The 23358-nt window shown below is 45.4% G+C and overlaps 2 protein-coding genes across 5 annotated transcripts in view; one reads left to right on the plus strand and one right to left on the minus strand.

Moving 5' to 3' along the window:
- zmynd8 (zinc finger, MYND-type containing 8) overlaps window positions 1-11953 on the plus strand; it is a 51509-nt gene extending 39556 nt beyond the window's left edge. For 2 of the 4 annotated variants that reach the window (XM_063215550.1, XM_063215551.1), the window contains one exon: window positions 9824-11953. In XM_063215550.1, the coding sequence (XP_063071620.1) occupies window positions 9824-10002 (179 nt within the window). In that variant the 3' untranslated portion in view covers window positions 10003-11953. The remainder of the gene's footprint in view (window positions 1-9823) is intronic. The other 2 variants (XM_063215552.1, XM_063215553.1) reach the window with 1 other exon arrangement.
- A 2664-nt stretch (window positions 11954-14617) lies between these two features.
- map1lc3a (microtubule-associated protein 1 light chain 3 alpha) lies at window positions 14618-23329 on the minus strand. The gene is made up of 4 exons (XM_063215554.1): window positions 23129-23329; window positions 21440-21495; window positions 20334-20440; window positions 14618-16792 (listed from the first exon to the last, which is right to left on the minus strand). The coding sequence occupies exons 1-4, from the start codon at window positions 23166-23168 to the stop codon at window positions 16630-16632; spliced, it is 366 nt and encodes a 121-aa protein (XP_063071624.1). The 5' UTR covers window positions 23169-23329; the 3' UTR covers window positions 14618-16629.
- Window positions 23330-23358: the final 29 nt, after the last annotated feature.

Below are 23358 nucleotides of genomic sequence, written 5' to 3' on the forward strand. Positions count from 1 at the left end.
ATATTTCATATTTCATCTGAAGCTGCATTACATTAAAATTATGTCAGGGGCCGGATAAAACGGCCTGGCCATAAATGGCCCTTGAGACACAAGTTCCCCATCCCTGCACTAGATGAAGCAGCTACACACACGGACATGTACTACACTCCACATAGTCAGGTAAAGCCACCTGAGGCACTAGATAAGTGTTTCTCAACCTTTTTTGAGCAGACGCCCCCTTGACCTCATCATAAACCTGACAACGCTCCCCTTATTATTGAAAAATAAAGTAGACTCATGCCCCCCCAATGGCAACAAGCCCCACCCCAACTCAGCTGCATCCTTCTCAATGCCCCCCTAGGGCTCCTCAACGCCCCCTGGGGGGGCTGTAGCGCCCCTGTTGAGAAACACTACACTAGATGAAGCACTACACACAGGTATACTGTAGCCAGCAGGCGCCCTGGCCCAAACACATGGGCCTTCATTTATCAATAAGGCTGTAACGATACACCCAACCCACGATTCGGTTTGTATCACGATATATGACCCACGGTTCGATATGCCCCACGATTTTATTTTATTTTTAAAGGAAAAAAAGAAGAAAATAAATTATAGGCCTATATAGGCTATATATATGATTTCTTTTTGCATTTAGGCCTACCTGCCTACATTAATTTTGTAGGTGTACCTAAATGATGCTGCAGATATACCACTGCAACCTGTTCCCCAGGTGTTGACATCAAAGCACAATAAGGGATATTAGTTCACCAAGGAAAAGTAGGCTTCTTATTAATAGGCTTAGACCATATGATGCTGAGATGCTGACCGTGTGTGAGGGAGACAGAGACGGAGAGAGAAGGGTCAGGGTTCCAGTAGGTAGCCTATTAGTCTAACAACTGTCTCACATTATCAAACATTAGGCCTATCCAATTAATATCCAAACATTAACTGAAACAACACTGGTCATATTTCGTCAGGAAACATGTTGTGTAAAGTTACTTACAAAAATGCAACACTTAATTTTGATGTTAAATATTTTTTAAACTTTTTTGATCGTGCAGCAGCGCGCGCACGCTTATACAAACAAAACGTTAGGTTATGGCTATAACCCTCGGTTCTTTGATAACAGAGTGAGGTGTTTCACTATGGGATACGCTTCGGGCGTGACCATCTACGGAAGCTCCAATGACAATACGTCTGTCGAAGACAGACAGGTCGACGCGGTCGGGCTCCGCCCCTCAGGGTGTATACCCCGGCGACCTCCTGTGATCCATCATTCTTAACGGTTTCTTCCCTGCCTGGTGCAAGGAGGGAAAGATAGGTGAAACACCTCACTCTGTTATCAAAGAACCGAGGGTTATAGCCATAACCTAACGTTCTTTTTCTAACTTCGCTCGGTGTTTCACTATGGGAGATATAGCCCACTCCCGTATTGCACACTAGACGTAGTCCAAGGTACTCTAGCTGAGGTGCTGTGACATCTAGACCACTGCAGAGGAGCCTACCCCCAGTACTGCGTGAGCTAAAGATGGGCCTGATACATCTAATCTGTAAAAGCGAGCGAACGTGTTCCCCGAGGCCCAGTTCGCCGCATTACACAGTTCTCCTATTGACACACCCCTGAACAGGGCCCAGGAAGTGGCCATGCCTCTGGTTGAATGGGCTCTCATGCCCTCTGGCGTAGAGAGCCCTTACTCTGATAAGCCGCTGATATGGCTTCAAGGATCCAATGAGACAACCTCTGGCGAGACAGAGGTAGTCCCCCTGTGGTGAGTGGCCCATGCAACAAACAGCTGATCATGTCTCCTAAACTCAGCTGTTCTCTGTATGTAAATCCTGAGGGCTCTGACAGGGCAGAGGCAGTTGAGCACCTGACTCTCCTCCGAGATGAATGGAGGAGGGTGAAAAGCCTCCAACTCTACCGTCTGACACCTGTATGCTGAGTCCATTTACCTTAGGCACAAACCCTGGATTGGGGGCGAAGGCGAACCTTCTTAAAATCAGTACCGAATTGTAAACATGAGGGCTTCACTGAGAAGGCCTGTAGTTCACTCACACGTTTTGCTGTGGTCAAGGCTACGAGCAGAGCAGTCTTGATCGAGAGGAACTTCAAACTCACGTGCTCTAGTGGTTCAAAGGGATGGGCACTGAGAGCACTCAGCACCAGAGCTAAGTCCCAAAGAGGGACTAGCGGTCTAGAGATAGGGCGCTTGCGTCTCGCACCTCTCATAAAGCGGCACACCAGGGGATGTTGTCCTGCTGTCTTATCTCCAAAGCCCACGTGGCAGGCTGAGATTGCAGCTAAGTACACCTTTATTGTGGAAAAGGCCTTTCCCTTATCTAAAAGGTCTTGTAGGAAGTTTAGCAGCTGTACTACTGAGCACTGAAAGGATATCATCTCTTTCTGTGAGCACCAGGCCTCGAACACACGCCACTTACAGCTATATAGGTTCTGTGTGGAGGAAGCTCTAGCCCCCTGGATCGTCTCGATGACTGCTGGGGGCAGACCTACTGCATCTAAATTCCACCTCTCACGGGCCAGGCCCATAGAGCCAACCTCTCTGGGTGTGGGTGGTAGATCTCTCCTCTCGCCTGAGAGACTAAGTCTCTCCGTATGGGGAGGGGCCACGGGGGGCTCTCCAACATCTGTACTATCTCTGCTACCCAGTGTTTGGATGGCCAATACGGGGCTATCAAGATTAGTGACAGGCGCTGTGCCCTGACTCTGGCTAGAGTGGGGGATATCATGCTGACTGGTGGAAATGCGTACAGCTTGGCGTTTGGCCACTGGTGAGCTAGTGCATCCACACCCAGTGGTGCATTTTCGTCTGCTAGGGAGAAATAGAGAGGGCATTGTGCGTTTTCTCTCGAGGCGAAGAGATCTACGGTTGCCTGCCCGAACCTCTGCCACACCTGTGTTATTACTTGTGGGTGGAGGGTCCAATCCCCGTATAAGGGGTTCCCCCTGGACAGGAGATCTGCACCCCTGTTCAGTACCCCCGGCACATGTGTTGCTCGTACCGACAGGAACTGAGCCCCGCACCAGAGCAACAGTTCCTTCGCCAACTTGTGTAGTTTTAGGGATCGAGTGCCGCCCTGGCGGTTGATGTAAGCTACCACCGTTGAGTTGTCTGACTTCACTAACACATGATTGTTTCTCAATATGTCCTGGAAGTGTTTCAGTGCCCAGAACACTGCCAGCAACTCTAGATAATTTATGTGTTCTGACTTCAGTCTGTCTGGCCAGACACCATTCACTGTTCTGCCCCCCAGTGTAGCGCCCCATCCCTGTAGGGACGCATCTGTCGTTAGCATCATTCTCGATGCCACCCCCCCTAAAGGCACCCCAGTGATCAGCACCGCTGGGTCCCTCCAGTAGCGTAGGGCTATCATGCATGTCGTGTTCACTCTGACTCTGCGGTTTAGGTGACGACGGGAACAAAGGCGTAGTGCGCTCACCCAGCGTTGGAAATCTCTCATCATGAGAAGACCCCACCTCACCACTGATATGGCCGATGCCATCAAACCCAGTAGGCTTAGACACTGTCTGAACGACACTGCTCTCTGAGGCTGGAATAGGTCCAGACCCTGTGTGAAGGATGTTACTCTTGCATCGGACAGCCTCACACGATACGAGAGGGAGTCTATGTGTAGTCCCAGATAGTTCGTGAACTGCGCGGGCTCTAGCTGACTCTTTTCTCGGTTTATCTTGAACCCTAGATTCTGTAGGTGTGACAGTGTTGTCGCGGAATCTAGAAGGGCCTGCTCCCTCGAGTGGGAACATAGGAGGAAATCGTCGAGATAAGACAGTATTCTGATCCCGGTGTATCTTAGGGGAGCCAGAGCTGCCTCCACACACTTGCTGAAGCAGCGAGGCGCTAACGCTAACCCGAAGGGCAGAGTTATGATTTCGTAGGCTATGCCCTGGAACGCAAACCTCAGGAACTTCCTGTGCGCCGGGAATACCTCTATGTGATAAAATGCGTCTGCCGCATCTATCGTAACAAACCAATCGTTGGGGCGAATGGATTGACACAGCACCTTGTGTGTTAGCATTCTGAACGTGTATTTGCGAAGGTACCTGTTCAGTATACGTAGGTCCAAGATGGGACGAAGCGCGTTGCTGCCTCTCTTTGGGATGAGGAAATATCGGGAGTAGAAGCCTTGTTTGCTCTCTGCCTCCGGTAATCTTCTGATCGCTCGTTTCTGTAAAAGAGACTCTATCTCTTCGTTTAAAACTCGAGCAGAATCCCCGTTGGCTATCGACATTAGTATTCCACTGAACCTCGGTGGTTTCTTGTCGAATTGTAGCCTGTAGCCCCGCGTAACAGTAGCTAAAACCCATGGGTGAGTCGTAACTGACAGCCACTGGCTCTTCTGTGTTGTGAAGGAGCCCAGTGTGTCGCTGGTTGATGATGGTTGACGTGGCTGGCTCTACATGTGCGCGTGGTGATGACGTCATGCACATACTGGAGCCTGGGCTCACTGCTACTGGTATGTTGTCTCCCCCTAGCGGGGTTATGAGGGGGAGGCACCCATTTTTTTGTATTTGTTTCTTTTTTGCCACTGTGGACACCGAGTGTCTCTTTTGAGGTGGATTTTTTGTTTTGGGGGGAACATTCGCCCTTGGCCCTTGGCCTGGGTGCGAAGTTTGAACATTTATTTTTGTAAATGGAACATTCGCCCTTGGCCCTTGGCCTGGGTGCGAAGTTGGAACATTTATTGTACATGGAACATGTGTGTGGTGACACTGTGCTTGATGACACTGAACCAAGGGGGGGAACGGGGGGGTCCCCTGAGACATGTCTTCCATTCTCCTCCTCTTCGAACCAGGGGGAGAGAGTGGGCCCTCGTCGTCAGGGCTTCTGGCCCTTGTTCTGGGCCGGCTGATGGCGGGAGTTGGCTTTCTCGGGAGGCACAGGCTGAACGCTTCGTCCTCCTTCTTTCGCTGGGGGGAAGCCTCCCTCATCTTTGTCAGGGCCGGGCCGAAGAGTCCCTTGGTGGGGTCGTACGGCGCGTCCATGACGTCACCCTGATAGGTTCAGCCAAAGCGCCCTCTCCCCAGCGATGGCGAGGCCTGTGGTTCGACCACTCACCTGGACTGCGCCCCTGGCGGTGTGGAGGGGGAGGTCGTTCACCACGCAGATCTCATCCCACAGCTTGGGATCAGGGCTGTCCACGTCGATTTGCCGGCCCATGTCCTCTAGTAGATTGCCTTGGTAGGCTGCCAGCCCTGTAACTGCGTTGAGGGATGACACAGAGCGGCCCATGCACTTGTACATTCTCTGAAGGATGGACGAAGTGAGGAGGTTTGCCTTGGTGGGCAGGGCGGCGGTGGCGGGCATCGAACACCTGTTTGGATGGAGGTGAAAGTCTCAGAGACGTCTCCACTGGTGGGGCGCCAGGGCCTAGGTTGGCCATGTTGTCGACCTCAGTTGTCGTTGTAGCCATTGAGGGCAACTTGGACCTCTGGAACGGGCTGTCCCAGTGGACTTCCTGACCTCCTTGCATGCCAGTCAGGTACTGCAGGAGAGCAGCTGCCTGGTGTGGTGCGCAGTCTGGGGGGGGAGACGACGGCCGTCGTAGAGGTCCCTCTCCTGTCCCACGGCGTCCTGGGCGGCGGGCCACTGCAGGGACAGGCTGGCGGCTGCCCTCTTGCAGACTTCAAAGAAGTTAGTGTCCCCAGGTCCAGTGCGGTCGCTGGAGCTGGGGGGTCTGGAGTGTAGGAGGAGGGTTTGGTCACCCTCCTCGTCGGTGTCGCCCGTTAGGTACAGGTCGTCGCACTCCATAGCGCCCTGGTCCTCCTCTGTTCCCTGGGAACGGGGGTAGTCGACGCTGGGCTCGTCTTCAAGTGGATACTCGCTCTCCACTTCATCGGCCCAGAAAGGTCTCGGGCTGACTCCCTGGTTGGGACCCCTGTTGTTGCCGGTGGCCACGTTCAGGCGTCGGTCCAGGAGTTTCTGAGGCATCTCTGCGCAGTGGGGGCATACTTGGGGGTTGGATACCGCTAGCCGCGCATGCTCCACGCCGGTGCAGAAGACGCACATGATGTGACGATCTCTGCCGGAGATGGAGGATCCACACTTGGCCGGGCATGGGCGGGAAGGAGGCTGTTGGCTCAGCCCCTTCCCATCTGACCCCTTGGTGGGGGAAGAGGTAGTTGACATATTCCTGAGAAAATATCAGAGGAGAAATTGTTAGTGGAACCACTCGTCGCGACACGTGCGTGGTTCTAGCTAACACCTGCTAGCAGATTAGCCAACACGTGCTGCTAACTGCACTTGCTTGCTAGCACCCTTCCCGCCTAGAGGGTGAGGTCCGGCAAGCACGTAACATTAAATTTAAAAATACAACGCAAGTTATGGCGACTCACTGTATTAAACGGTTTGGTTCACCGTACAAACTTCCCGCCGGCTGGTGGCCGGTGGGGAGTAAGCTGAAACAAGTTAATGCTGCAGCTAGGTTAGCTAGGTGGGCGAGTAGCCGACCACGCTACCCTGGTCAAGTTCGTCACGACACGGAACTTTAGCGGAATTTGAAAGTAAGCAGGGTGAACTGCCAACTCTCTGTGCACTTTTAGGCGAAGGCACACAATATAGCACTATCGGGCCGAATTCGCGTTCGGTGACGGGGTCCTTGGCGGTCCGTCGGCGAACGGTTAAGCGAGAACAGCCTTACCTAGTGCTGGTTTGTTCGGGAGCTCCGCTCTTCTTAGTCAGGAAGAAAGCGAGAATGATGGATCACAGGAGGTCGCCGGGGTATACACCCTGAGGGGCGGAGCCCGACCGCGTCGACCTGTCTGTCTTCGACAGACGTATTGTCATTGGAGCTTCCGTAGATGGTCACGCCCGAAGCGTATCCCATAGTGAAACACCGAGCGAAGTTAGAAAAAGAACTCGAAACTCATTTAGCCTATGTTCTCACTATGCAACAGGCACGTTGTCCTTTGTTTGGTTTTGTGATTTGACATTTTGTCAAGAGCGGGAATGGATGCAGGCTGAAATGGAGCATGTTTTCGCTAGGCAGGCGGTCAATGCGGGGAAGAATAACGCTGCCTATTAATATCCACATCGACCTCAACGTTCGCCCGACTTCAGACACTTCCCTGATAGAGCGTCGCGTGGTTTATGAATTTGGGCAGGCGGAGCATCTCGCTCTCTCGCTCTCTTTCTCGCTCTCTGCTCAACGTCTATCTCCACTCAACAGCATCGGCGCATGCATGAATCTTAACCTTCACACGTTTGAAAGCCTTCTTGGGTCTGTTGTTCATTTCTGTGCTTTACCTTCCGACGTTTCCAAGTGTTTCGTCTCGCGGAGGTTGCTCAGGCAATTGATAATAACAAATGCACGTGCTGGTTGGACGGAACATTTTATAAGAGAGGGATGAATGGAAGTGTTACTCGCACATGTGCGCCCCTTTTCTACTTGTCTTTTTTAAGCGCATATGCAAACATTTGCATTTAAGCTGCTGTTTTCTAGACTGAAGGGTAACAACAGAGATTTTGTTAGGGAAGAACTTTGGTAACAACTTTTAAAGGGCGCATCGCGATTCTGCGAGGCAGTTTCGCGATAGGGGTTCGTGGGTCTGCGTACCGCGATACGTCGGTTCGATGCAATATCGTTACAGCCTTATTTATCAAACTTGCGTAGAAACCATCGCAGAAATGAGCGCAGATCTCGTCGTACGACGAGGCTCACGTGAGATTTACTAAACATGTGTACCTCTCCAATCTCATCGTAAGAGCGAGCGGCTGTTGATGAATCCAGCGTCTGAAAACCATCGTAATTAGAATAAACACACCTTCTCTAAAACTGCGGGAAGGAGACCGCACCCCTGAGTTTGCGACATGGAGAGACGCAAACCGGCTAAAACATCCACGTTTCTTGTTGATTGACAGCTTGAAATTGGGCTTTAGGCGAGGTAGACAACAAAATAACACGTGGAAATAATCAACAGCAGTAGTCAACAGTGTTTCGGTTCTCAATATGGAAGGGGTAGAGATTGATTTCCAAATAATTATGGTTACAATGAAATGTTTGATTGACTACAGTAGACATAATGAAGATATTTCTTAATGAATATTATTTTTAAAAAATGTATGATGGTAAACCTTTTTTTGTAAACGAGGTGAAGAAAAGGGTTCTACGTGAAACTTGCCAACAAACAGTGCCCAAACCACATGTTGGGGAAGGAGAGTTTTACATGTCCAGTGCGCTGTCCTTCTCGCGCTCATGTGCGCCCTGCTTCTCTCCTGCGCTCCAGTCCTTCAAGGGGATAGCTCTTTTACCATCTATGGACGACTAGGCCTATAAAGTGTTAACGGGGACACACGTGTCTGGTGTAGTAGGCCTATATTCGGATAGTAGTTGTGTGCGATCAAACGTCGAAACTCAACCAGGATATTATTACTGTAGGCTATGTAGCCTATTGATTGATGTGCGCATGAACTCCCAGCTGTTAAAAAGAAGGGACGTCGGTCATTGATCCCACGTCTGAAGGCACATTGCAATGCGTGGCTGTATGCACAAATATTCACACATCACGCCAAATCACAAATTAGAAGTCTCTTGTAGTTGTTGACCTACATGCCAAATTAACGCAGGGCTCCCAGGAAGGGTGCGCCAATTCAAACAGGTAGACGTTGGCTTATAGCCAAAATATACAATATAAAAACATTTTGTAATTATGTAGGCCACATATTTATGATAATGAGTTGTTGCGCTACAACTGCTGCTCAAGTTGGTGATCATAGTCATCTTAAGTCCAACTTTAAAACGGCGTACACTGTCTGAGAGCAGTCGTAGGATTTCATCTTTCCTGCGCTTACGATGAGATTTGATAAATGCCAACTGGTCGTAGAAAAAGAACGTACGCACGACGTACGTATGATTCTCGTCGTACGCTGCTTTGATAAATGAGGGCCATGAAGTCCAGCTCACAGTCAGGCACGATTAATTAACTGCACACACAGTCAAATACGATCACCTGAGATATTAAACAGAACAACTACCGTACACAAATAGGCAGGTATAACAATAAACTCCTACACAAAGTCTGATATAGTAGTAATAAAACTTAGTATGTGAAGCTTTACACATATTGTTCAGTCTTGCACACAGCCTATTACTGTAAATCTACACTAGAAACCACCAAAGCTACCAAGTAGCCGAGAACATTGAAGAAGTTTTGCCACAAATTTGCTGTATTTGTTCTGGACACGATATTTAAATGTTTGATTTAGCTAATCACATAATGGCTCTGGCTTGTCAGCCTGGAACATTCGAAGATGTGAAAATTTCGATTGGATTTTGCCAAACCGCATCATACTGCTGAGACACTGAAATTCACCCAGGTCACCGAATTCACAATTTGCTTTGGTCACTCAATTCACCAAGCCTCCATAGAAAAGTAATGACTCTAGTTGCTTTGGTCAGTTAGACATAGACAGTGCACCTCTCTTTTCTTCTTGCCCATTCATCTCCTTCCACATCTCCTTAGAAATGTGAAGTCCATCTTCCACCTTAGAATTGTTTTTTTATTGACTGCAATGTACTGTATTTGTATTAAGTAACTGCAAGCCATTAATTCATTTTATGCCAAGGATATTGTACCAAAATTCTCCAAAAGTCTGCGTAAAGCAGGAAAAAAATGTATCCTGTAGAAGTTTGTTCATTTTGAAGGTTAGCCCCTTGAGACGTTACATCTCGTTTTCAAAGGCTCATTGAACAGTGCATTGTGCTAGTGAACCTCATGATGGTGCATCACAGTATGCAAATACATAACAGTATTTATTTATCTCCTGTGGTAACAGTATGTTTGTATCTGCTTTGTGTTTGTGCACAGCCACCGCATCGCAGCAGGAGCCTGAGACGGAGCAGTGCACGGACACCCCTGCAAAAGTGTGCGGCCAGCCGGGCAGCACACACAACTCCCCCAGGGAGGGAGGGGCTCCCACGGCCCCCACGCCACAAGACCTGGGCCTGGAAAAGAGCAAAGACAGTGTGACCGTCAGTGTGGCGTAGCCGGCGTAGCCAGAGCCACTCCCTCCCTCCCTCCCCCCTCTCTCTTTCTCTCTCTCTCTCTTTCTCTCTCTCTCTTCGGAGCAGAAGCACTTAATCCTGTACTGTAAAGAAAAAAGAAGAAAAAACTACAGTCTACTTGTTCACTACAGATTTTTTCCCCCTTTTTTTCTGTTTTGTTCGTTTGTTTGCTTCTTCGTTTTAAACCAAAATGTTTGTTTTTCGATCAGTCCTGGAACCCAAAGGCGACTTTTTTCTTTTCAGTTTTGCTTCTCGGAAACGAGTCCTCCTATCAGTATGACTATCTTACATAGAACAATGGAACGTTTTTTTTGTTTGTTTTTTTTAATCAAGATGGAGATGTCTTCACTGTGAATATTGTGACGAAGAGAGCATTTCAGTTCTTTAGTTCCACTCCCTCTATACAATGTGCTGATCAGCCTTTTTTTCTGTGGAGAGTTCCGATCATTTACCCGGGCATGAACGAGAGTGCATTATTTTTATACTGTAGTCAGAGTATTGAAGTTATTGTTGAACGTGTCTTCTTTTTGCTTTTTTTCCCCTTTCTCCTCCTCCTCCTCCGTATCAAGCATATTTAAGTTAATTTATTACAGTAGGCATTTACACCAAGAATGTTTTGCCAAATGAGACAATGCAATTGGGATATGCCTGAAGCACTGACCTCTATGCAGACGTCATTGGCCTGAAGCATACGTACATGTGAAGTGGTGCCTGGAGGGGAGAAGAAGATGATAGATGTTTCCTGTGAAAACGAGGCCTCTCATCATTCCTTTGGCATAGATAGATGCCAATATTGTTTCTTTGACCTGCTTGGCTTTTTTTTTTTTTTTTTGAACAAGGTTGCATTTCATAGTTGTGGAGTCCAGAGCCAGAGTCAGGTTTCCTTTGTTGTTTTTTTTATATACGGTATACGTATAAATAAGAGGGTCATAATGAACAAAATAGTTGCAGAGAAATATATATAATAAATATATATATCCACAAAGTTTTTAATGAAAAGAAAGGAAACTCATGCGCTTACTGTCACAGCAGCACCCCAAGTGGATCTGATCAAGGTCCTCGTTGTAGCACCCTGTTATTTGCACATTTAAAAAAAAAAAAGACAGGGACCCATATTCAAGAATGTCTCATGCGGGCCACAATAGTTTGGCGTTGATTGATAACCTTGAAAAGAGCCGATCTCTGAATGCCAGTCAATTTAGATTTTTACTTTGCAGTTTGATTAGAAAAAGACAATGTGGCAACCGCTTTGGTTACACTAGACACTTGGTGTCAGGTTGGTGTGATGAGAAGCCAGCTTGCACTGCTTGCTCCTCCACGGCCCCTTCTGACACATCCTGCACTGTACAAATATGAAGGTTCCTCAAAGAACCTTCAATTGGATCATGGGGCAACCTTTAAATTCTCTGAGGAACCCGAAAAGTTCTCTGAATGACCTTGAAGTTCTGGGGAGGACCTCAAGGTTTAGGGGTACTGTCACAGTAATCGCAACAATCAAAGGGTTCCTCAATGAACCTTTGAGTCCCCTGGGTTCTTTGAAGAACCTTCAAGAAAATTCCGGAATTATTTCAAGAACTCTTGTCACATATTGGCCTCACATGCCTCTTTTCCACTGCTGTTGTCTGGTAGACCTACAGCTCGACACAACACATATTTGGGACAGACGCCACGTTTTGCTTTTCGCTTGGGAACGACAGCTCAATCAAAGAGCAAAAAGTGGCGAGTCGTGTTGTGTCGAGCTATACGTAGGCTTACCAGAAAACCGTCAGTGGAAAAGCGGCATCAGTGGACTGTTAAGCTAACTTTATTTAGTTCATGCTGTTTTTCATTCACGAGCCTCTGAGTTCTGTTCTTGACTGTACATTTTCCCGTGAAGGTGATCTCACGGCTGTTTACATACTGTACATAATAAAAAAGTTTTGGTGGTCTGAAATTAAGCAGATGGCTATTCATTGTACCAATACCAGAGTATGCAGTAAGACAATGGAGTGAGTTCATAACTTGTGAGTCACTGCAGGCAAATATGGAAAATAAGTTTCTCAGAGAGAAGTGCCAGTGTAGGGCACATCAAGCCTTACTACTGATCAGACTATTGCAAGATAGCCCCATGGGGAAAATATATATACAGTCCCAGGAAAAAGTTTGTACACCCTTTGACATTTCTTACATTTCTGTCAAAATTGGTCATAAAATATAGTCTGATCTTTCCAGAAATCACAAGAAGGAACAACCAGAGTCTGCTTTAACTAATTCAACCCAAACATTTACAAGTTTTCATATTTTCATTGGCCATAAGATGTAAACATTCACAGGACAGCAAGGCATTAGTAAGTACACCCTTGCATTCAATAGGTTTTAACCTTAAGTTAGTCGCAATAACCTCAACCAGATGTTTCCTGTAGTTGCAGATCAGATTAACAAAACAATCTGGATGTATCTTGTCTCCCTCTTCTTTAGAAAACTGCCCTTCTTCAGCAAGGTTTCTGGGATATCTTTAGTGAATAGCTTTCTTGACTTCATGCCATATCATCTGAAATGTTTTTGTCAGAGCTTTGACTGGGCTATTCCAGAATGTGTATTTCATTCTTATGAAGCAATTCAAATGTCAATTGCCTCTAAAATATGGGTAGTTGTCCCATTTCAGCACCCATCCTCTTGTGTGCCTCAACTGTGTGACAGACTACCTCACATTCTTTCTGTAAAATATCTCAATAAACTTCTGAGTTCATTGTTCCACTGATAATAGCTAACTGACAAGGGCCTGAGGCACCAAGGTAGCCGCATATAATGATGCTGCCGCCACCATACTGAAAAGTGGAGATGATGTTTTGGTGAAGGTGTGGTTCTCCAGTTCTCCTCCAAACATGATACTATGTCTTCCCCTGAAAAATTCAACTTTAGTTTCAATGTTGGTCTACTGAATATTTAGCAGTAATTTTATGAAGCGTATAAATGCTTTTTTGCAAACCTCAAAGTTGCAGCAATATTTTTTTGGACAGAAACCCCAATAATTTTAGATTGGCAGAATGAACCCCATTTTTAGCTTTTCTTGGTTACATCTCCACATCTGAGTATGGTGGCGGGAGCATCATTATATGCGGCTACCTTGCTGCCTCAGGCCCTTGAAAGTTTGCTACTATCAGTGGAGCAATGAACTCAAGTTTATTGTGATATTTTACAGAAAACATGTGAGGAAGTCTGTCACACAGTTGAAGCACACAAGAGGATGGGTGCTGAAATGTGACAACAACCCATACTTAAGAAGCAAATCGACATTAGAATGGCTTCATAACAATGAAGTACACATTCTGGAATAGCCCAGACAAAGCCCTGACTAAAAACAATTGAGATTATATGGCATGAAATCAATAAAGCTATGCACTCCAGACATCCCAGAAACCTTGATGACGAGAGGCAGTTCTCTAAAGAAGAGGGAGACAAGATACATCCAGATTGCTTTGTTAATCTGATCTGCAACTACAGGACAAGTCTGGTTGAGGATATTGCAACTAACTGAGGGTTAAAACCTATTTAATGCAAGGGTGTACTTACTTATGCCTTGCTCTCCTGTGAATGTTATAGCCTTATGGCCAATACAAATATGAAAACATGTAATTGTTTGTGTGGAATTACTTAAAGCAGACTCTGATTGTTCCTTCTTGAGATTTCCGGGAAGATCAGACCATGTTTTATGATCTATTTTGACTGAAAAGTAAGAAATTTCAAAGGGTGTACAAACTTTTTCTTGGGACTGTATACTATAAAAAAAAAACTTACAGTATGGTTATAAAATATATAGTCTACAATTCTTGTATGGCACATACAAGAATGTTCGCCCATATGTAGACAAGGCACATACACAATGCATGTTCAATACCGTAGCAGTACATGGTATCTGCATGAACGCTTATATGGCACATACTAGAAAAGTGTCCCATTTCTTTAACATGTTTTATGGGATTTATATTGTACGTTTTATACAGTATTACCTTTTTCCTATAGGCAACTGCACTTACTATTGGGTGCAAAATGGTTTTGTAAGGACATACATGTACATGTACGTATGTATTTTCAACCTCTGCAGAGTAGATGACTCAGCAGGGAAGTTGTTGTCATTCATCTAAGGAAACAAACCTTGATCATAACAGCTGCTTGAGCTTTGGCCTACTGACATAACTATAACTCTTTGGGATTAACATTTAAATAAACAGCATTTGTCCCTGGCTGTCAAACAGCAGTAGGCAAGCAATGCCTTTTTCAAGGCACATGAGGGTAAATATTACTCATGAATACACACTTCTTGACAAGAGGCAACTGAAGGTTTGTTTTGTACTCAGACAACATACTTATGTAACAAGCTTAAGAGCTGTGTGCTTTTTGTGGTAGCTCAGAGTCTTTCTTTATACCAATAGGGCCAGTGTGTAGTAAAAACACTCAGTTTCAATAAAACTATGAAAATTGGAAAACATCATTCACTCATTAATTATGCATATGATTGTAGTTTTAAGTCTTGATAGAAGTCACAAGTTCAATATACAGTAGTATTCACATGAAGAAATAAGTCAGCAATTAAAAAAAACAGACAGGGTCTTACAAGTTGCTTATATAATGGTTTATACACACATTTGTGTTTCAAACATTTCAACCATACATACAGTACACATACAGGTTTCTGGGTTGGTTGTTTTCTCTTTTTACATTTGGTTGGACACATCTAAAAAGACTTTCATTTCCTCTTTAAATAAAGTTAAAATTATTACCAAATCTGTAGCGTAAATCAATATATAAAAAAAACAAGTAGAGAAAAGAAACATGCAGGTAAGTAGTGAACCACAAACCCTTCATTTATAAAGTTCTGACAGAAGGCATACTTATTATACGATGTACCCAAGGCAGGAAGCAGATATAAAATAGAATACCATTATGTGCTATTGTAAGTCTTTCTTCTCTAGATTTAATACAGTTTTATCTTTTTTAAGTTTTTTGTGTGCAAAAAAAGCATGTTTTTCTTGTTTCCTACATAATAGAGCATATCGGCTGACATCACTCAATGATAAGTAAATATACTAGGAAAGCATACTACCTCCTCAGACTCCTTCAGCAGTCTATAGAGTCAGACCTGTACTGTTCTAGTGTTCACGTTGGCTTGCTGCGTTAACTACAGATGGAGACGAAGCTAGCTAACGTGGCTTTAAAGTCTACTGGTGCGTCCCGGCTCTTCTCAATTGAGCCCTTGTCATGTCCGGACTGCACAGGACAGCCACGCCAATGCCAGTGTTGTTAGGTGACATCTCTCCCCGGTTGACGGAGATAGACTTGAGGGTTGTTAAAAGTAAACGACTTGGGATTGTAGCATTGACTCTGTTGCCACTTGTTACGTGTGCAATTATGATTTAAAAATGAAAAGAGGCAGCTTACACAGTACTGGATACATGATTATTAGTGTTTCAAACGTAAGTCGCAAAAACATAACGTCCTTCATGTTCATTCATTCAGCACGGAAACCCATTAGCCGTTTGCCTTATTTTAGCTTCAAGTTGTATGCAAGACAAACCCCCATCTAGTCTGGGGACAAGAGTGCCTCTTCTGCTCTTAATAAACAGTAGTCACGGCAAGGTCAATGGCTCAGAGGTTTTAAAATCAGACTGACTGCACTGTGTGAAGCCAGCAGTGCAGCACTCTCTCTCTCTGAGGATTCACACATGATTCGGACACACACGCACACACACACACACACAGGAATAAAACCTCATGCCAGGGACGTCATCCGTGGAGATTTTTGGACAGCACCTAAGAAGCATGTGGCGTTAACTACAAAGCAGACAGACAGGCGGGAGAGCTGAAACAACAAAAAAACAAACAAACGGATATGGAAAGGAGAAGAGAAACAAAATGGAGCAGCGCGTCTCTGCCTGGCCTATTTACAAGACGACACAAGGCATGTCCCTGCTATTTATAGGACTGCCCCCTTGCTATAAAAAAAAAGATTTCCTAAGCTACTGGAAAAACAAAACCGTCACCGGATCCGGAACCACAACGTAATAAAATCAAGACGCTAGGTAGGAACGGAGGGAACTGCTATCCCTACTTCACCCACCCGACCCAGCCTGGGTGGAATGAGGGAAGCCAGAGAAGAGAGGGGAAAGGAGAGGAGACAAAGAAAAGGGAAGGGGAAAGGGTTTTGGAGAAGAATGTCAAACAGCTGAGGCTAGCTAGACTCACTTTGCAATGAGGAAAGAGTATGAAAAGACGTTATGCCACTCACTAACTGACAGCATCTTCAAGAGACACTGCAGAACATGATGAAGGTCAGGGAGAGAGACAGAGAGAGAGAGACCGAGACCGAGCTCAAGTGAGCAAGACAGTGTGAGAGAAACATAAAAAAAACACACACCAACCTAACACAAAGACAAAAAGGAAGCGGCCTGTCAAAGCGCTCGGGGCCTTGTGTGCCTGACCTTCCTCCGTGTTATCACCTTCTCTGTCTCTCTCTCTCTAGCCCTCCCTCTCTCCCCACACCCCCACCCCCTCCCACACCACATGGTTGGGATGCTGCAGTTTGCCGCATCCGTCCGACCGTTCGTCCGTCCGCCTCGTCGTCCGTGCCCCCTAGCAGCCAAAGGTCTCCTGGGAGGCGTAGACCATGTAGAGGAAGCCGTCCTCATCGCGCTCCTGCTCGTAGATCTCCGAGATGGGGGTGGAGACGCTGACCATGCTGTGCTGGTTGACCAGCAGGAAGAAGGCCTGGGTGGGGTTCAGCTGCAGCCGGCGCCTGTGGACAGAGGAGAGAGGAGAGGAGAGGAGGGCAGACAGGGGAACAAGAAAGAGTGATGAGTGCGGAGAGACAAGTGGAAAGGAGAGAAGGGGAGTCTTGGCGGGAGGACAGGGAAGTGTAAGAGGGAGGGCAATCAAGGAGGTGTGGTACTCAATAGAAGACAGAGGCAGATAGAGGAAAGGAAGAGGGTAAAGTAGGAGAAAGGAAGACAAGGAAAAGGGGAGAAGAGAAGGGAGGCTGGAGAGGGGAATCTTGGTGGAAGGAGAATCAAGGAAGTGTGATAATCATTGAAAAGAGGTAAAGATGGATAAAAGGAAGAGGGGAAAGGGGAGAGGGGAGGCTGGGCAGAAGAGGGCTCAAGGAATTGTGATGCTATGGAGAGAGGGAAATAAAGGAAAGGAAGAGGGAGAGGAGAAAGGGAGAAGGCAAGGCAGAGCGGAGAGCGGAGGCTTGGAGGAAGGTGGCTCAAGGAAGTGTGATACTCTGTAGAAGAGAGCAAAGAGAGAAGAGAGAGGAAATGAAGAGAGGGAAAGGAAGAGACAGGAAAGGGGGAAGAGTAGAAGGCAAGAAAAGAAGAAAAGAGGGGAGGCTTTGGTGGAAGAGGAAGGAAGGAAGGAAGTTTAATACTCAGAAGAAGAGAGGGGGAAAGGAGGAGAAAGGGAAAGGGAAGGGGGAGAGAGGACGGCTGCTAGACAAGGGAGAAGAGAGGGGAGAGGAAAGAGGGGAGAGGAGAGCCTTAGCGGAAGGAGTAGTCAAGAGAGTGTGACGATCATTGAAGAGAGAGGAAAGGATGAAGGGGAAAAGAGGAGAAGGGAAAAAGGAGAGGGGGGGGAGGCTATCTAGTGGGCTAGCCACCAGTCCATTGTGGATTTCTAAACTTCCTATGGATCATGGCGCAACCATCCTCTAAAGAAACCGGTCATACTATATGCAACCAGCTCTCTCGTGATACAATACTACTAGCCAAAGAGGATTAAAATACAGAGCTGGCAGTTTTAGCTTCAGTGGTTGTGAAATGGAATGCATGGCAGGTCATCATGGGAGTGACAAGCACATACAGAGAAGGAAACATAAATGTCCCGACTAAGAACTATTACACCACACCTGAACACATTACACAATGCAAGAACATTGGCTTCTATCATCATTACACATTATACAGTCATAATGCCCACTGTTATGCCAGTGGAACGCTCTACTATTCACTGAAAACCCTTTACAATAATACTACATTGCACTACAGTAGACAGTATTTACTAAAATATTATGACTAGGCCGGTCACTGTCATTCTGGTCACAACAATCTCATAACTGAACACATTAACCTGAACGCATTTAACGCATTAATGCATAATGCACAAATGACCAGGCACAAGTATAGCCACAGCGTCTTTATAACACAACAGCACATTGAAGGGAGTGGTTTTCAAGAGCAGACAAATCTAAGATGAATGATTACATCATACTAGATTATGACCCAGAAAACCTGAGCGAGAGTTTGGCTGAAGCAAGACCAGTAATAGTGCAAATATAAACAAAGAACTGGCTGCACAACTTAGTCAACCATTTCCGCTTTTCAATCATTTAGAAAAAAAATGTCTTACCACTGCAAGATTGTAATACCCCCATTATATTTAATGATGGAATCCATTATTCTTTAGAACTTCTACACGTATTTCTGTAACACTGGGTGGATATGCAGTTCAGTATCCAGAATGTGATTGGAATATTTAGGTATCCCGAATTTGTGTTTAAACATACAATCACCTTTTCCCGACTTTTGAGAAATTGGGATATCCTAGATGGAGTACTCAGAAAGAAACTAGGATATTGATGCACCATGGAAACACCTTATCCCATCCCGCATTCCCATAGAACGTTGATGCTGGTATCCAGATTACACGCATTTGAAGATAATTCTATAATGGGCAAACATGTAGAAGGGGATATAACACTCTGTACTCACTACTCATATAAACACCTTATCCTGAATTTGATCATAACCGGTGTTGTAACCGGTGTAATAAGTCTCATATTCAGGAACTGCATATATTCTGAACTGCATTAAACGCACTCATTTACAAGCTGCTGGGCTATCTTTACACGTTGCCGTTGGGTAACTACTGTGCTTCCCCATCAGTGAATAATTTATGAACATACTGACAGATATCTGTGCAGATGTCAGTGAGGTATCTGCCTGTATGTTTGACTTAAACGTATCTGCTATCTATATAAGCCTGCTGTCGTCACCTTCTCTATCTGCGTTAACATTTGCAGCCATGTTTATGAGTAATTTATAGATAAGAAGTAATGCCACCACAGCAACTGTTAGCAAATGATCTACTATGTGTCAGGTACAGGTTAATAACGGCGAAATAACCACTTATTAAGGGGAGGTACTAGTTACTTTAAAGTGAAACAGGAGGTACTGCATTATACAGGGTGTACATGTGTTTCAGCAGTGGTGGCGTTCAGTTCAGAGAAGGAACAGAGAGTTCAGAGCCAACAGACAGTGCAGATATGTCCATGGGAGCCCATGAGGACGGCAAGGTCAGAAAGTGAAGTAATCCCCACGCATCTGCACCGTCACTCAGCCCGCCCAGCGCCCACCCCCTCACCCCACACCACTCTGCCCCCAGCATTGCCCCTCCCCCCATCATACTCCACCCCCAGCCCCACCTCCTGCTCACCGCCCACTTACAGACATGTAAACAAAGTAAAAATGGAAACAAACACTTGCCATCACCCTACCGCCCTACTTGACTCAACTGTGGTACACACACATTAACCCATTGACGCCTAAGGCACCTGCAAAAAAGGCTGCTGAATGCCTGAGCCCTTTTTAAGAAAAGCTGCCCTGAGCCTATACAAATCTTAATATCTCAGCTTCTGAAGCACATACAAATATGCACAAAGTTGCATTTAAACGCTAAGACCCTGATCTTTCAATACAATGTGTTCCTTCATCTCAATCTAACAGAGATTTTTAATAAAGTTGTCTCAAATCTCATGAACCTGAATGTTGCGTAATGCAGCTCCAGGTGCCAGGGCCAATGTTGCGCAACGCAACATCAGGCATCAATGGGTTAAAAACACACACCAATGAAATTGCACATCACTGATCAAAGAGAGAAATATTTCAGATATGTGTCACTTCTCTGCAATACATGTTTTTGTTCCCTCGAACACATAAACAAGTGAACACAGTCAGACACACACATTCAGAAACACCTTGACCACTTTTCGGAAGAAAAAATACTAGGACACGTAAATAATAATAAAAAAACCACCACAATAGGGACAACCATGGGAGTCAGACCCATAAACTATATGCTGACAGTGCATGGACACAGTGCTTGGTCAACAGATATTGATTGTCAAACAGGGCCATGACCGCTGAGTGTGTTTGGGCTTGCATGGGGAGGCAAACAAAAACTCAGGCCACCGCGACCCACAACACCCCCCATCGATCTCGCAACTCACTAACCTCTGGACATCAGCTATATTTAGCGCTGTGGTGGGTTCAGGGAAGACTTACCTAATGATCTTCACCAGCTCACTCATGTTGACATGGTCGGGTACCAGGAACTTGGTTTTGTCCAAGACTGGCAGCTGCTTCTCCCCCTTGTAGCGCTCGATGATAACCTGGAGGAGGAGAGAGAGTGAATGAAGTGTGTCATTTCTCATACATTACCAGTCAAAAGTTTTACAACACTCTACTATTTCCAGTTTTCAAGTCATTCAATTTATTGTCACAATAAAGTTGTGCAAGTCGTCCAATGAATTGCTTGAAAACGGTACAAATTTAGGAACTGATGAAAAGCCAGAGGTAAAAAAAAAGGTTTGATTTCCCATGAAGCTGCGCAGAGGAGTGGAAGTTTCACTGTATGCAAAGCATTGATATTCCACACTGTAAATACACTATGAGGCAACTTTCACACTCTTGTAGTTTGGTTCTACTATTAATTGAGGCTACTCTCGATTTAATTAACAGACTGCGCAAAATAAACAATTACTGTAAGATTACAAGCAATAAACCTACCTATATAACAAGCAATAAACTGAAACCTCATGATTTAAGTTAAAAACTATGTGTTAATGTCTTTTTGAACTTCTGAGGGCAACAGCAGCTAAATATGTATTAACCGAGCAGTCCTGAAATCAACAGTGCCATGAGGTCTGTAAACAAAGAGAACCACTCCCTTGACTAACAGTACTAGCTGTGTAGAACACTGTCAAACGCAGCAAGACACTGTGCCATTAATTACACACATTATCAACTTCCCCAAATAACCACAAGTGGCTGTGTTTCAAGTATTTGCTCTTAGTTTAAACTCAATTAGGGCTAATGCTTTCAGCAGCAGGCAGGATGCGCCACATCATACATTGCCCTCTGTCTCCAGCAAGCCTGGAAGAAAGCTGATCTTTCAAGTGCATTTACATGGAAGGATGTTAAGGGGGTATTATGTGAATGGCTACAACACTCAAGAGCTTCTTTGCAGGCCGTTGAGGCTGAAACAAGAGCGCAGAGCCCCCCTGGTGGTAGAAAGGACAGGGCCAGGCAGGAGGTATACAGACCAGATTTTTTTTAAGCAATAATGCTAGGTGCTAGTCAGCAGAACAAGAGGGCCAGGAGAAACTTACTGGAATCTTGTTGGGGTGTTGCTCTCGGATTTGTTGCACCTCTTTGCACCTGTCGGCTGTGGAAGGAGGTAAAAGAGAAAAGCAATCAAGTAAAAGACTCAAAACATATCAGAGAGAGAGATTGAGAGAGAGAGAGAGAGAGAGAGAGAGAGAGAGAGAGAGAGAGAGAGAGAGAGAGAGAGAGAGAGAGAGAGAGAGAGAGAGAACTCAAGCAGGGGTCATGCATTTGTGCAAAATGGGCAAAATTGAGAGACCTCGTTGAGAGTGCTGAGCCAAGTCTGCATATGCAGACTAGAAATCTGCTGCATGATCTGCCTCATCAGTAAATGAACACCCGTGCTCCATCATCCTCTTTGATACAAGCACAAATAATGCCTAACTTACATGACTAACATGTAAATAATAACTACATAGTTATAAATAAGTCAATTGATTCACTATATTCTAGTACATCATAAAAAGTAGAGTGTGGCAACGTCTAGGTTTGTGTTTGTGTCACCAGTACAACTCCAGAGCGACCTATTTTGTTGTGAAGGGGCTTTCATTTACAGAAACACTTGTCCTATCTCCAAGCATATTTACACACCTCAGTGGGTACGTGTTATCACTTCTAGACACTGCATTTATATGCAGCCACTGGAACATACGGGCCAGTGACCTGACATTAATCTTGGCTGCAAACAAGTCTTCGATGTTGCACTTATGGTGGTGGTAGGCCTACAATAAATATGTCAGTGTGTCAACCACCTCAAGACCGTTCTGTGGCGATGGCCCATTGTGGATTTGCGCCATCCGGGCAACAGAGCAAATCCAACGCTTGTATGCCTTCGCTAAGACAGCCCAGTTTTTACTAATCGTACAGAAAACTTATTTGTGCATGGGGGGGCTTACTGACATTATGCAATGGTCATATGCCCCTCCCTTTCCACACCCAGTCCTAAACCATCAATACAGACGGTGTCAGATTTCAGAATAATTTGCTTCACACGTGTACTCCCAGCCTTGAGTCAACTGCCGTCTGTTTTCTTTTTTGTCTGTTGATATGGCTTGAAACTGGGCTGGCTAACTGTTGCGAAACGCTATGTCCCTACCATCCAACCCTGCTAGCCGCAATCTATTTCAAATATTAACTACCAAATAGACATCTGCAAATAATCCATATATAAGACCTGGGAAATATTCCAAATATCCAGCTCTGGTTGCCCGACTTCTCAATAACTCGATGAGATAAATAGCGTCGTTGACCCAGGCGGAGCTAAGTTGGTTAGCTAGGGGACAATTTTCTGATAGGCCTGGATAACATGTCCTCTGGAGCTAATTTATGTCGTCTAGACTTGCTGGCATCAACAAAACAGACAATAAAAGAGCATATCATTATGTTGTGCGCCATGCTATCCGCGATACAGCATAATTCTGTGATTATGATGACCTGTTTATTATAACAGTGAGTTATGACGCCATCTGGAAAACATTTTCCCCACCTACATAACTGTTTACTTTAGCTGTAGTGTTGGTCCACGTCTGATCGATGTTAATTTTGGATTGAATCAAGATGGAATATCTACAGTAGTTCACCTTAGGCCCAGTATCATTGTCCCAGCTAGCATATTCAGCTAATGACAATCCCTATGAAAAACCCTTGAAAATCTCATGAGTACAAACATTGACAGTGGTGTTGTTGATACTCACCAAATGTCCGTCTTTGTTTGAAAGGCCTGTCGGATGGCATCACTGCCGCTTATTAGAAAACAAAGAGGCCGTTCAAAAACACTTCTGAACAACTTGCTTTCTGCCTATTTTCCTTGATCAGTCTCGTAGTCTTCAACGTTTTATGCTGTGTGTGTTCTCTCTGTACTTACAGGCTGCCTGGGACAATAGAACAGACGGAGACCGTGACGTCAGAGAATATTTAAAGGGCT

This window comes from Engraulis encrasicolus, chromosome 14 (genome assembly GCF_034702125.1).
Source record: "Engraulis encrasicolus isolate BLACKSEA-1 chromosome 14, IST_EnEncr_1.0, whole genome shotgun sequence".
Classification (NCBI taxonomy): Eukaryota; Metazoa; Chordata; class Actinopteri; order Clupeiformes; family Engraulidae; genus Engraulis; species Engraulis encrasicolus.